The sequence below is a fragment of the Gavialis gangeticus genome, unplaced genomic scaffold (genome assembly GCF_001723915.1).
Source record: "Gavialis gangeticus isolate Ggan-Ray unplaced genomic scaffold, GavGan_comp1, whole genome shotgun sequence".
Classification (NCBI taxonomy): Eukaryota; Metazoa; Chordata; order Crocodylia; family Gavialidae; genus Gavialis; species Gavialis gangeticus.
Window position 1 is genome coordinate 2,238,829 of NW_017729000.1, and position 12,848 is coordinate 2,251,676.

A 12,848-nucleotide genomic window follows, 5' to 3' on the forward strand; every position below is an offset into this window, starting at 1 on the left:
CATCTCCCCCTTTCATCCCCCCCTCCCCCAAGGACAAATGTCTTCTGTTTGTTACCAATCTAAACTATGCTGCTTACAGAAATCCACGTAACTTAGATCATTTCTGCCTCAGGCTTTTTGAATTTCTTTCTTTACTGTCCGAGCCCCCAAGGTGTGGAATAGCCTGCCGTCGGAAGTGGTTCAAGCACCTACGTTGAACACCTTCAAGAGTAAATTGGATGCTTATCTTGCTGGGATCCTATGACCCCAGCTGACTTCCTGCCCTTTGGGCGGGGGGCTGGACTCGATGATCGTCTGAGGTCCCTTCCAGCCCTAATGTCTATGAAATCTGTGAATGTCTGCACCTAGCCTCAGTAGAGGGAAGCAGAAGCTACTTGATTTGCTGTACTAATGTGCTAGGTTCTGGACTGGTTGAGGCCGTAGTAAGCAGTCCACAGATTAAACTGGGACTCTGCCTCTTCCAGTAACCTTTTAGTAAAGGTGCCTGGGATTTTTTTGAGAAATATTAAGGCCTGGGAGTAAGCTATCAGCCCCAAACTCTTGAGGACCACTAAATAAGCCAGTAATCTCTGGAGATTTAGACATTGAAATTAAGTCTCCTTCTATTCACTCATTCCTACACAGCGCTCTTTCCAGTCTGTATTTACAGGGCCAGAGCTGGAATACCTGACCGTTGCTACATGTCAGGGTTGAGGTTCACTGGTCAAGGTACCTGAGAATATTTCACTGTGCTTTCCTAAGTTTTGTCTGGCTAATGATATTTATGAGTCTACAGATTGGGCTTCATTAATCACTAAACTTCTTTTGGAGAAGCAAGTGAAGTGTTGGGCACTTATACTAACTGATATGAATGAACTGAGCCACCCCCCAGCGGTGCATATATTACACACACAGAGGAAATGGGAAATGTACTAAGTATTTCCCCCAAACTTGCCCTGGTTATTGGAGAACAAAGGTACGTCAGGATTTGGGGGAATGCTTGTTCACCAGAGCACCCCAAGGGTTGACAAGGTCAAACAGTCACAAACTCCTCTAAGACCGTTTCAGGCTGGACATAGGAAAAATGACTTTACTGTCTGAACCCCCAAGGCCTGGAAAAGACTGCTCCAGAGGTGGTGCAAGCACCTACTCTGGACTCCTTTCAGAGACATTTGGACATTTTATCTTGCTGGGATCCTTTGACCCCGGCTGACTTCCTGCCCCTGGGGCGGGGGGCTGGACTCGATGATCTTCCGAGGTCCCTTCCAGCCTTAACATCTATGAAATCGATGAAACCTCCAGGGTGTATTGCAGTTATGGTCACAGTGCCACTGACAAAGGGACAGTCTCTTCTTAAATTGGGTGTTTTAGTACTCTCCTGCATTATTAAAATATAAAGACTTCTGCCTTTAACTGTGTATCCGAAAGAGAATTGCTATTTCAAAATACTTTTAAATATACTTAAACTTTCCCTACAGCGGTTTTCATTGTCATGTACTAGTCTTATCCTGGTGATGAAATGCAACACGCCGGCTCTAAAAATTAATTACTACTTGTTTGTGAGAAGAAAAAAAAGCTTAAGATATAAGAATAGAGAATTTAATGGTCAGAGATTTAAACAAATTATTACACTGCGATGAACAAATTTTTTTTTTCCAACTAAAATTGACACTTATGTGCTTTTAGTTATAAGAATAAATTTGTCTTCTGTGCTGGGAAATGAATAACAGCTTTGCATAATACTGTAAAACTACTTTAATAAAGCTGGGTAACAGATTTTTCCACAAACACTTTAAAGAAAATAATAGAAGCCCATTTATCTTGGTGGGGAATGGGTTAGGAGTAGAACTGGTGTGTTTAAAATCTTAAGGCTAATGCCCTTACTTTTATTGATCTCTTCATGTATATGCAGCATCAATGTTTAAAGTTTCCCTGCTTAACTTTTTCTCAGTACCCTTATAATTGCAGGCTGTGTGCCTGTTGTGCCACACCCTGCACACAGTCTCTGAACTTTCATTGACTGTGATTGTGGTAACTGTTGTGCAGGAGCTGTAGGAGCCACAAAATCAGTGGGCCCTCTTCTTATCCCTCCCACTCGCTTCTCACATGACCTTTTGACAAAATGACTTGCTCTCTATTACCTCATCTCTACAGTGATGGTAATGCTACATAATGCTTTCTAGTGTGCTGTATAAGGGTGCAGTACCTCAAATATAAAAGCTGTATTCCTCTTATAATTACAATTCTTGGTCTGATCCCACTGTTCATTGAAGTAAATAGAAACATCCCCATTGATTTGTAGGCTCTGGATATTCGAAAATAGAATAATATATATGGTTATTATTATTAATATTATTTTGCTCTATCCCTTTTCTAGTGACAGCGATGAGGAAAAATCAAGAAGAGGTAAATCTCCCAAAGGTGAATTCAAAGATGAAGAGGAGACTGTGACAACCAAACATATTCATATTACACAGGCTACAGAGACCACCACCACCAGACACAAGCGCACAGCAAATCCTTCCAAAACCATTGACTTAGGAGCAGCAGCACATTATACTGGGGACAAAGCAAGTCCAGATCAGAATGCCGCAGCTCATACCCCACAGACTACAGGAAAGGTGAGACAGCAGCACGGGAACAACTGAGCCTTGGAATCTACTCCCTCTCCAGCTCTGAAACCAGGATTTTTACTTTTAAGAACAGGAAAGTTCTGTACTTGGCTAGGTTACAGAGCAATCCCAGGAGTTTTCCTAGAAATCTAATGGAGGGATTTTTCAAGAATGCTGAAATGTCTTATCAGGTAGCACAGTGCTGTCTCTACACCCACTCTGGGTGGGCAGTTTCTGTTTTTATGCAAGAAAGTTGCACTTTTTTTTTATCTTTCTCCAAAAACTTTTCTTCTGCAGTTCTTTATGGAATCAAAAGATGCCTGTGTTTTTAATTCCCAGGTGTGTGCATTATAGCTTTCAAACATTGGTTTGCTATACAGTACTACTTAGCAATTTTGTTTAAAATGTTCAGCTACAAGTAATTTAACCAACAATCTTAAAATACATAAGCATGATTTTACTTAACACATGGCTGAATTAAAGATGTCCAAACAGCTTGGAAATTAAGAAGAGAAAATGCTAATAGTAGCTTGTTTTTGTTTTTTCCTTTCCTTGCTCCTGCCTGGTAACCATATTGTGTGTTTGCAATGATGAGACAGCTCATTACAACCTCTCTGTACAGTTTCTGCTATTAGCTGCTAGAGATCTCTGTCTAGGGTCAGTGCTCAATTACAGGCCTATGTCCACTGCAGGAATAACTATTAGAATATATGTGGTTCACCTGCATGGCTTCTGTTTCAGGGGGACCTTTTTTCTGTCCATACACAAGGCAAACTATGACTCGGCTAAAAAGCATGCTTCACAACAGTGTTTGAACATAAGTGTCCGTGTAGAATGGCGGAAGTCTGTAACCATCCTAGATTCCCTGGGTCTTATCCTAACCTGGGTTTTTTTTTGGTTTTTTTCTTTAAATACCTCCTCTGTTCTCTTCCTGACTTTTCTTTCCTCATAATTATGGGCCTGCTAGGCTCCTTCAATCCACTGCCTGTGGTCAGTCCACACTCTTTGAACCTTAAGATTCATTTTGCATGTAGCACAAAGCATTGAAAATTTAGAGAAGCTGCTGTCATCTCTCGGAAAACGGGAAACACCTCTCAAACACATTGAGAGAGGCAAGGATTTTTGTTGGTGACATTGTGTTGGACCAGCTGCACAGCTGGGGTAGACTTAGACAAATTTTCTCATGCAGCACATTCTTCCTCTTGGACCATCATGGCTACATCTCTCCAACACTGGCAACACATCGTCAGTGGCAAGGAACAGACTTGGGCAAGCTTTTGCATTTAGCGCATGCAAAAGTTTGCCTAAGTCCATCCCAATCATGCAGCTGGTCCAATGACAGATATCATCAAGAAAAATCCTTTTCTTTTGCATATTTCCTAAGCTATCGCAGCTATGATATATCTCCAACACTACCAACACATCAGTTTTAATTTGCCAGTGATTTGCAAAGTAGAACTTTTCTGCATCATGAACTTAGTCTGCACTCTTCTTTTATTTGAAGCAGTTATGCACAGATAAGAAGCAGACATTGTAGTATCCATTTAGGTCTGGCATATCAAAGACTCCTTGAAAACGGTCTGACCAGCTGAGCCTTTGTGCTGTCCATTCATCAGACAAGAGACTAAGCCCCCAGGGTTTCAGTATCACACCTGGAAATTCAGCCATCCTCAATTAGTGCTGTTTTGCTACTAATCAAAATCACTTAACTGCTATAGGCATGGAAGCTGTCTTCTAGGTGTGCCCCTTCTTTAGACGGTTGTTGCAATCACAGCCAGAAAAAAGTTGAGAAAAATGTATGCTCCTTTTTGAGCGTAGGTGGTCTACAAGGCACTGCTCCTTAAAATGACAGCAGGTAGCAGGTGCACATGTTTCCTTTACTGTTTGCCCAGTTCTTCCATCTGGAATTCCTCTTTTCCTAGATTCGGAAGGATTGCTGCTGAACGTAATATCAAAAGAGATTTCTTCTAGTTCATACTAGCTTATGCCTCCTCATCCTGAAAGCAATCTCTTTCAAGCTCGATTTCTGGCTCAGAGTCAGTGTTTGGAACTAATGTATGGAAGTGCGATGACTCGAAGAAAGAACCGGTGACATTCCTGCTCGGAAGCTTGTTTGTGGAAATCTGAGTCTGTCTGTCACTGGGTCAACAATTTTCAAAGCATTTTTCAAGTTTTTTTTTCTTTTTGGGAGATTTTGTTGGAACAGACCCTTCTACCACAAACCATTTTGACCAATTGGCATTTTCTAGCCACAAATTGTATTTTGAAGTTTCCAGCTGCCTTTAGTATTAGTTAACTGAGAAAAGAACTTGCTTTTCAAGAGAACAGTTGCTTAACATCAGGAGTCATTGTGAGAAGTGTACATTTCCTGATGCATTTAGCTGCCATGCTATAAGGCTGGCCTCTGTATCCTCCTTTTGCTGTCTCCTTTGCCTGCCAAGGCAGGGTTCCTTAGGGCTTTTCAGCACTTCTTCAGTACTTGTTCTGCTGCTGAAAAACACTCCCTAAACACTTACTCATAGCCGGCATATGCTAAAATCCAAATGGTTTAGCATAGAGTGACCCCAGCACTACTCTGCCTTGAGTGCACCCCTTAGTAGGGGGCTCTAAGCTAGCTATGTTAGCTGAGCTGAAGCCTAGAAATTTAGGTTTGGAGTGCCATCCCTAGCAGCGGTCCCAGGCTTGACCTGGAGGCAGCATAGATCTGGCCTTAGTCACAGTAAAGTTGCACTTGCCAGTACAAGTTGTAGCTTATGGACACATTTTCGCTTCTAAAGTGAATAGGTAGGCTGGGCACCATGGAAGAGCTGATGCATGGTCACTGTTCGTGTTCCTGTAGTAACCTCATGGTAGCCGAAAGCTGAACTAGGGCACCTTAGCTTTCTTCCATTTAGGGGCAAGTTGCCCCAGTTCAGCTGTCACTTACCACTGAGTAATAGTGAGCACATGAATAGTTGCCTCAGAACAGCTGATGCATCCTAAGTCCCCGTCTCTCATAATTAACATTAATGTGACTGCTTGTCTGTACACAGCCTTTTCTGAGAAGCTTCACAAAACAATTCATCTCTCAGCTCCTGAAACAACTTTTTCCCATTACCTGGTGGCTTGTTCTGGTATAACACTATCAGGATAATTATTTCACTCCAGTTGTAAATCACCATGGAGCTGCTTTTTTCCAGACTTTTTCAAAGCAGAATCATTATTCTGACAGACAATTTTTTTTTCTTTTAATCCCAGGGTAAGTATCTACATAAAGACTTCCATTCTGTGTATGGTAATCAGACAAATCTTAAACTGACTTTTGTAAGCTCAGTTGGCATCTGTTTTTCTGTAGCATCCAGATGGTTTCTTCAGCCTGTCTTTAAGTTCACATTCTCTGAAACTGATTCTATTAAAGCAGAGCAAGCTGGCTATCTTCATCTGTATCTGTTCAGGCATTTTATGCCATAGTCGGGACATGAGAAAATTACCGGTCATTCCTGGACTTTGCCCAATTCTCACATCTTCTCGCTTCTTGTTCAGCATAGACAGCTACCCAGCAGCAGCAAAGGGGGTGACCCTTTTCCTGGTCCAAACCAAGACAAAGGAAGTTATGAATACCAAGTGGTGTTTCACCAGTGATCTTCCCTTCCCAAAGGGACCATTCTCTTATCCTCAAACAAATGCCATTTCCTTTCAGTTTGGGCTTCCTTTTCACAAACTTCTTGCGTTTGTTCCTTGCATCTGGACTACAGGGGACTCTTCAGTGGTGGTTTTTAAAAAGAAGCTGATAAATTGTTTTGTTTTTTAGGTTTCCGTACCCTCCGGCAGCAAGTCATCTAATGACCTAGTAGATCTGCTGTTTGATGGTGCCAGCCAGCCAGTCTCAGCGGGTAAGCTGCCTTTTTGTTTTCTTTCACTGGCTCATACAATAAGTATATGTGATGACTGTGGACAAGTGTGTGGTTTAATAATGTAAGAAATAAAGGAGAATAGATAGAAAATGAGAATCTAAGAAATGTGGCAAGTATCCTAAAAATGTAGCGCTACATACAGTTTTATATAATGGGACGCAAAATACCATATTATAGAACTAATAACCTTTGCATTTCAAAGGTTAACCACTAAATCAGTCTGTCAGGAACCGCATGGGCTATAATGCAGAGTTATTTATAATTAATTCTAAAAGCAAGAACAATCCAGTCAGGTTTAAACATTTCTCATGTTACAAGTTAGGGGAATAGGCAGCTATAGAAACGGATGACTTCCATTCACAAGCCACATGTACTGTATATGGCAAAAGCAAACTCGCTTCTTTTATCTTGTGCTATCATGACCCTTGGATAACCCCAGCCTTAATAGTGAAAAGCAAATATTGTTTTGTTTAACTTCTGTTAAAAAAATGATGGCCCTTTACTCTTTAAATATGAACTGAAATTTAAATCCACAGTGCTTGTATATTACTGCTTTAACTGTTGTTAAACAGTCAAACTACAGTTATTCTTTCAGGCAGCCCTTAATTTCAGTGCCTGGGAAAGACGAGTACAATTTGGAACTGATTTAAAAGAAAAATACCAGCGTCATTCCATAGACTTACTATCATGCTTACTGATCTTTGCTATCAACTATTGCAGTTGGGGCCAGCATACAATATTAAAGGGACTCTTTCATGCATGTTTGGCATTTTTACTGGAGCAACTGGAGAAACATTAACTGGAGAAGAATCTCGATGCAACTTTTCCCCTCACTGGTATCAAGATCGCTTGGAGCAAAGGGAAGCATTAGGCACCAGTGTGTCCCTTCTTAGTTGTCAAGAAGCGTTTGTTAGACGCTTGCTTTCTCTATTTGCAACCGAAATTTTATTTTAATTAAACAGAAACAGTGGTAGGTTGTTATCTGCATAACTGGGGGGATAGGTAGGCAGGTTAATATTTTAGTGGCCTGGAAAGACTGGTCCACTGGTTCAAATCCTACTGATGGAGACCAAAGATAGTGTTAGGCTTACTTTGGGAAACAAGTCTACATCTCTTAAAGCATACTTTCCTAACAGATGTGGGCCCTACCTGGCTTTTTGTCTGTTAATCTTAGAGGATCAGTGCCTAGCTAGTATCACGGGTGAATGGGCCCCCTCACTGTACCCTAGAAACTTGGTAAGACCTTCGGGATAGTCGGTGGTTCAGCTGCACATGCAACAGCCACAAAGGTCCCAGGCCTGCCTGGGGCTGAGAGTGCAGCTGTAGTGTAAATATTAAGCAAATACAAATACAGTTAATAAACTTCTGTTTAACGTTAAAAGTCTTTCTCTTGCCAGTTGTTTGTTTCTTTGAACAAAGTTGAATGATAAACAAGCATCTGTCTTGCTTTCTGGTTCCATGTCCGTGACACTAATGATTTTGTACAACTGTTTGTATTGTGGGAAAGATGGGTCAAATACGCTTAAGAAGCATGCTCCTCTGAGGATGTTTAGATCCATAGTCATGCTGATGTTTCAGAAGCAAAATCCATTTGTCTTTTCATTCGTGGTATATTGTCCCTCAAGTTTCACTGAAAAGCCTATTTTGCTGGGTTTTTTTCCTTTTAAATCTGGTTTCAAATGTGTTGTACGTCTTGGAGATGCCAGGATTCCTTGGGGTTTTAATCTCCTGCAAGAACATGCTGAAACAGGCATTTTAGGTTTCAGTCGTACCCATGAAAACTTTGGCCTTCCGTACTTTGCAACATGGCCACTTCCATCTAGGCAAAGAAACTGGCTAGGCTTTTAAAGCCTTTCTAGTTACTAAAAAAAATAAACTAAGCAGGATGTCTCATTTTAAGCTAGACAAGGTGCTTTTGGTAAATGTGTATCTTTTATTAGACCAATTAAATAGTTGGAAAATGTGTTCTTTGCAAGCTTCCTTGCACAAACACCCTTCTTCAGGCTTAGGGAAAGTCTGTTGGTGTTCGTGTGCTCTCCTGGGTGGAAGAGAAGCCAACCTTCCTTGCATTTCAGACAAATGGAGCTTTTGTATTCTTCCCCATTTCCACATCTCTGAGCTTCTCATTTTCTTTCTGTGCTGGGTAAAGCTATTTCCCTCCCCCACTTTTTTCACAACAGCATTTCAGAACTGTGCTAAGAGGTGCATTAATTGCTAGTCATTGTAAATAACCTCTGTACTGACCTGAGAAGACAGATGGAAAGAGTTCATTTATAGCAACAGATCTCACCTGGGAATCCTTGAAACTAGCTCATATTGTGAGGATTAGCACTGTCCTTCACATGCAGGTCACTTCTGATGACCAGTATGCTCCTTGCAGCACAGGGTGTGGGGACAGTCCCTATGTCAAGCAAAGTACAGTGAAGGGGTTGCAAGGAGGCTTTGATCTTCCTGTAAAGAAATTGGCAGAAAAATACCACGAGTTCAAAGATCTATAGAGAGATTTACTCATCTGCATGTGTTGTTGCAGCATGGTAGATGCTGCAAATGCTTAATTTTTGAAACGTGGGAAGATGCAACAAAACTTGCTCAAGTGAGAAGCAGTGCTGAGGTTCAAGACTTACAAATGGCTAAACCTGTACAAGTTCCAGCCTGGCTGGAAAGGCAGACTTGCTTAGAGAAGTAATGCCAGCAGAAAGGTGCTGTATCCATGTGGCACCTCGCCAGTCTTACTTCTGTTTAGGATGACTGGAGACTAAGTCTTTTACCTCTAGCCTAGTGATTTCCCCCTCTGGGGACTGCTGCTATTGCCGTGAGCACAGGTTTTGTTTCTTTCCTCTTGAGTGAAATGTTCAATTTGAAAATGAAACCGAGCGAGCACAAGCTGCCAAGGCTGAGAATTAACACAAACATGGAGAATAATCAGCACCCCTCCCACTCCCCCTCCTCTCCCAAAAAAACCCCAAAAACCTCTTTAGATTTGAGGTTAGGTGCAAGTTTAACATCAGTCTCCTGGACTTTCAGCCCTGTTAACATCTTGTATAACAACCTTTGTGGCTATGAGATTTCACTGTAGGCCTAGAAGAGAAGTATTTCTGTCGGGGACATGGTTTGGCATAACAGAGAGCAGGAAACCCCTGTTGTCTATTCTGTGTGCAAGAAAAGGCAGAGAAATCAGTAATTCACCCCTTTTTTAACAGGGAGCAAATGAGATTCCCATAAAAATATTTACTTTGCAGTAGACTCAGCTGGTAAATTTGACCATTTGAGTTTCCAGCTTTTGCTATTTAGCTACCTCCCATCCACCTTTGTGCTACTATTCAGTATGACATTTCTTTATATTTGTATACAACCGGTTTAAAAAGCACCTTTGATAAACATCATCAATGCAAAGTGTACCATAACTGTTGAGGTTTGCATCATCCTATCACTGAAATATCTTAACTTCTTAAAAAAAAAAAAGGCAGCACGGGAATGACAATGGAACAACCCTTTCCTGGGAATTCAGAAGTGCTGTTCTTGCTTTCTGTTTGCTGCTTTTTATTAAATCATACACAATCTGCAGATAGAGGCCATTTCTTTTTTGAAAAACAGTCATGCCTCCCTGATATTGTCTACAATTAAATAACATTAAAAAGAAATACAGGTACACATGCATTAGAAACGGAATTGTTCCTTTTATTACTGCTAGCCATTTATTAAAAAGGAGATGGTTCTGGTTTAATTAACCCAGTTGAGAGTAGCAGATGGGGCAGAATGTCTTGCAGCGATAAGACAATTCAGAAATGGCACCAGATGTTGGAAGCTGTCCCTGGTGGTGTTTGAGTGCAGCACAGATGTTCCAGTCCCACCTGGCTAGTTTCTAAGCACTGCAGGCTAAGCAGCTGTGATGTAACCTGTATAATGTATGTATAACACTAAAAGCACAATAATTGAACTGCTGCTGCTACTCCGAAGGGTGCGAGTGTTCAGAGGTGAAATCTTTAAGGACAAACAAAATAAGGTCAATTCTTTGGTATTCCCAGGTCACTAGAATGGCCGGTTAAAAACTATAGGGGGAAAGGGATAAGAAGACTAGACTGGAAAGCAAATTTGCATTTGGCAAGAAAACCATCCTTCTATCTCATTTGTTGTCCCATTCATAGCTTTTAAAGCGCCTTCCTTTTTGTAGCTTGGTTTAGTATGCTTTAATGAAAAGCAGTTACAATACTGTATTCGAGACTTAATAATTTATTTGGTAGCTTGCAAATGTGTGGTTTGGAGTTCTGTCTTGCTCGCTTTAGAAAGGAAGCAAACATATTAAAAAAAAAAAAAGAACACCAGTGCAAGCTCTGCCCTTGAAATCTTGAATCCAGGATCATCGCCGAATCATTCGTGCTTTAAGTAACACAAAAACTAAATATAAGAAGGCTGAATTTTTCATGGTCAGTGGCATAATAAGTGGAATCTTCTAGAAACGGGTTTTTGTTTTTACATATTTCTGCCTCTGAAGTTTTAATTTAATAAGTTCCTATTAATATTTCTGCTGAACTAGAACAGTGCTACATCATTTCATATCTTTCAATCTCTGCAAATTAATTTAGGAAGAACTAAGGAAGTAAGTTGTGTTCATTGATGACTCCCCAGAGAACCAGAGAAAATTCAGGCTGGAAGGGACCTCAGGCGGTCACATCTAGTCCAACCCCCTGCTCCAAGCAGGACCAGCCCCAACTACAGCATCCCAGCCAAGGCTTTGTCTACCTGGGTCTTATAAATCTCTGAGTCTTTCCTAATATCCAACCTAAACTTGGATATTTAGGAGATATATATGGCACAACCAGAATACATGCTAGATCATAGAATCAGAGAAAATGAGGGTTGGAAGGGCTCTCAGGAGGTCCCATCTAGTACAACTAGATCATCAGTATATGTGGAAATAATTAAATTTGTCATCCCAGACTTGCAGTAATGATGATAAAACCAGAAAGATGGCACAGACCTATCTGTTGTATTGATATATCAATACTAAATGCAGAGGTTTTGGAGTACAGTGAAATCCCTCATGGAGTGGCTGGGTGGACACTTCTCCCAGATCCTATAACGGCACTCTGATTTTTGCCCCATTCCAGGTGGATCGACTGACCCATTTGGGGGATTTGCCGACTTCAGCTCTGCTGCTGCCTCAGCAAGCTTCCCCTCGTCACAAGGTAGGAGAAGACTGCTGACGAGAAGGTGCTGTGGGCGCTTCCAGCATAGCTTTCATTGTAGTGAAATTAGTTTCAATTAAACAGATTCGAAATCTGGACTTTCGTTCTGTTTTAAGCCATCACAAGAAAGGGCGGGGGTCTTTTAGGGTGGAAATTGAAGTTGGTAAAACATATGCAAAGTACTCAACAGATTGGGTTAGCCTGTTGGGTGAAAAAACATTTACAAAACAGAAGGAAAACCTACACACTGTAAAAGCACTTTGCATTTTTATGATATTTGGAAATGGGAACGAGAAGTTGTTTTAATAGGAGGCTTAATAGTATGATGAGTGCTCCAGGCTTGACAGTATTTGCATTTCCTAAGTGACTGGAGATGCTTTGGCTGTTGCTAATAGAACTACTCCGATTTATTATTGTTCATAATAATGTTTCTGCTGTTCAAAGTTATTTGACAACCTCTTCTTCCTCAGAAAAGGCAGCTGGCCCCCTCCTAATCAGTCCAGCCAACAGTTTACAAGTTTCTTCTCTGATAGATGCAAACGTTAAAAAAAAATTATTGCTTTGGTGGAACAGCAATATTTCAATAAAACACTTGATGGTAGCCCAGCTCCAAAAAAGAGTACATTAGGTTAGCTATAATCACAGGCCAAAACGTGGCTTGAAGGACCTTCCTCACAGCGTGAGGATAATCAGCAGACTTGTGGCAGGGACCTGTTCTAGGTTTTGCACGTCTTAAGGGCTTTGGAACAGGAAAGAGAACTACGTTGGGAGGCTCTTTGAATATTCATGAGGATTTCAGGATGTTGGGAGTCCTGATAGAAAGTAGAATATTAGATCCCACCAAAATCTCAACCTAAGCAGTGGCTCTGGTTACTAGCAGGTTGGAACTCAACCTTAGGAGAACTTCCCACCCCCGGAAGCAATCTGCCCATGAAAGTAGGATCACATGCAATGAGGAATAGCAGCCCGCCTGTGCCAGACAAATGACAGTCCCTAAAGAGATCCCCCAGATCCCGCCTGTCTCCCTAGATTAACAAAACCTTTGAAATGAATTGAATGGAGAGACAAGGGCATAATAGTCTTGGCAGATGTGTGTTGGGGAATACTTTCCAAAGCTTCAGGGTGCAGTGGGGGTTATCCATCCATTTGGGGGCCTACATTTTATGCCCTTTGTGTTC

The 12,848-nt window shown here is 41.3% G+C and overlaps 1 protein-coding gene across 3 annotated transcripts in view; it reads left to right on the plus strand.

Moving 5' to 3' along the window:
• CLINT1 (clathrin interactor 1) overlaps positions 1 to 12,848 on the plus strand; it is a 31,128-nt gene that overhangs the window by 11,188 nt on the left and 7,092 nt on the right. For 2 of the 3 annotated variants that reach the window (XM_019506073.1, XM_019506074.1), the window contains exons 6-8: positions 2,357 to 2,600; positions 6,382 to 6,463; positions 11,593 to 11,670. In XM_019506073.1, the coding sequence (XP_019361618.1) occupies positions 2,357 to 2,600; positions 6,382 to 6,463; positions 11,593 to 11,670 (404 nt within the window). The remainder of the gene's footprint in view (positions 1 to 2,356; positions 2,601 to 6,381; positions 6,464 to 11,592; positions 11,671 to 12,848) is intronic. The other variant, XM_019506075.1, reaches the window with a different exon arrangement.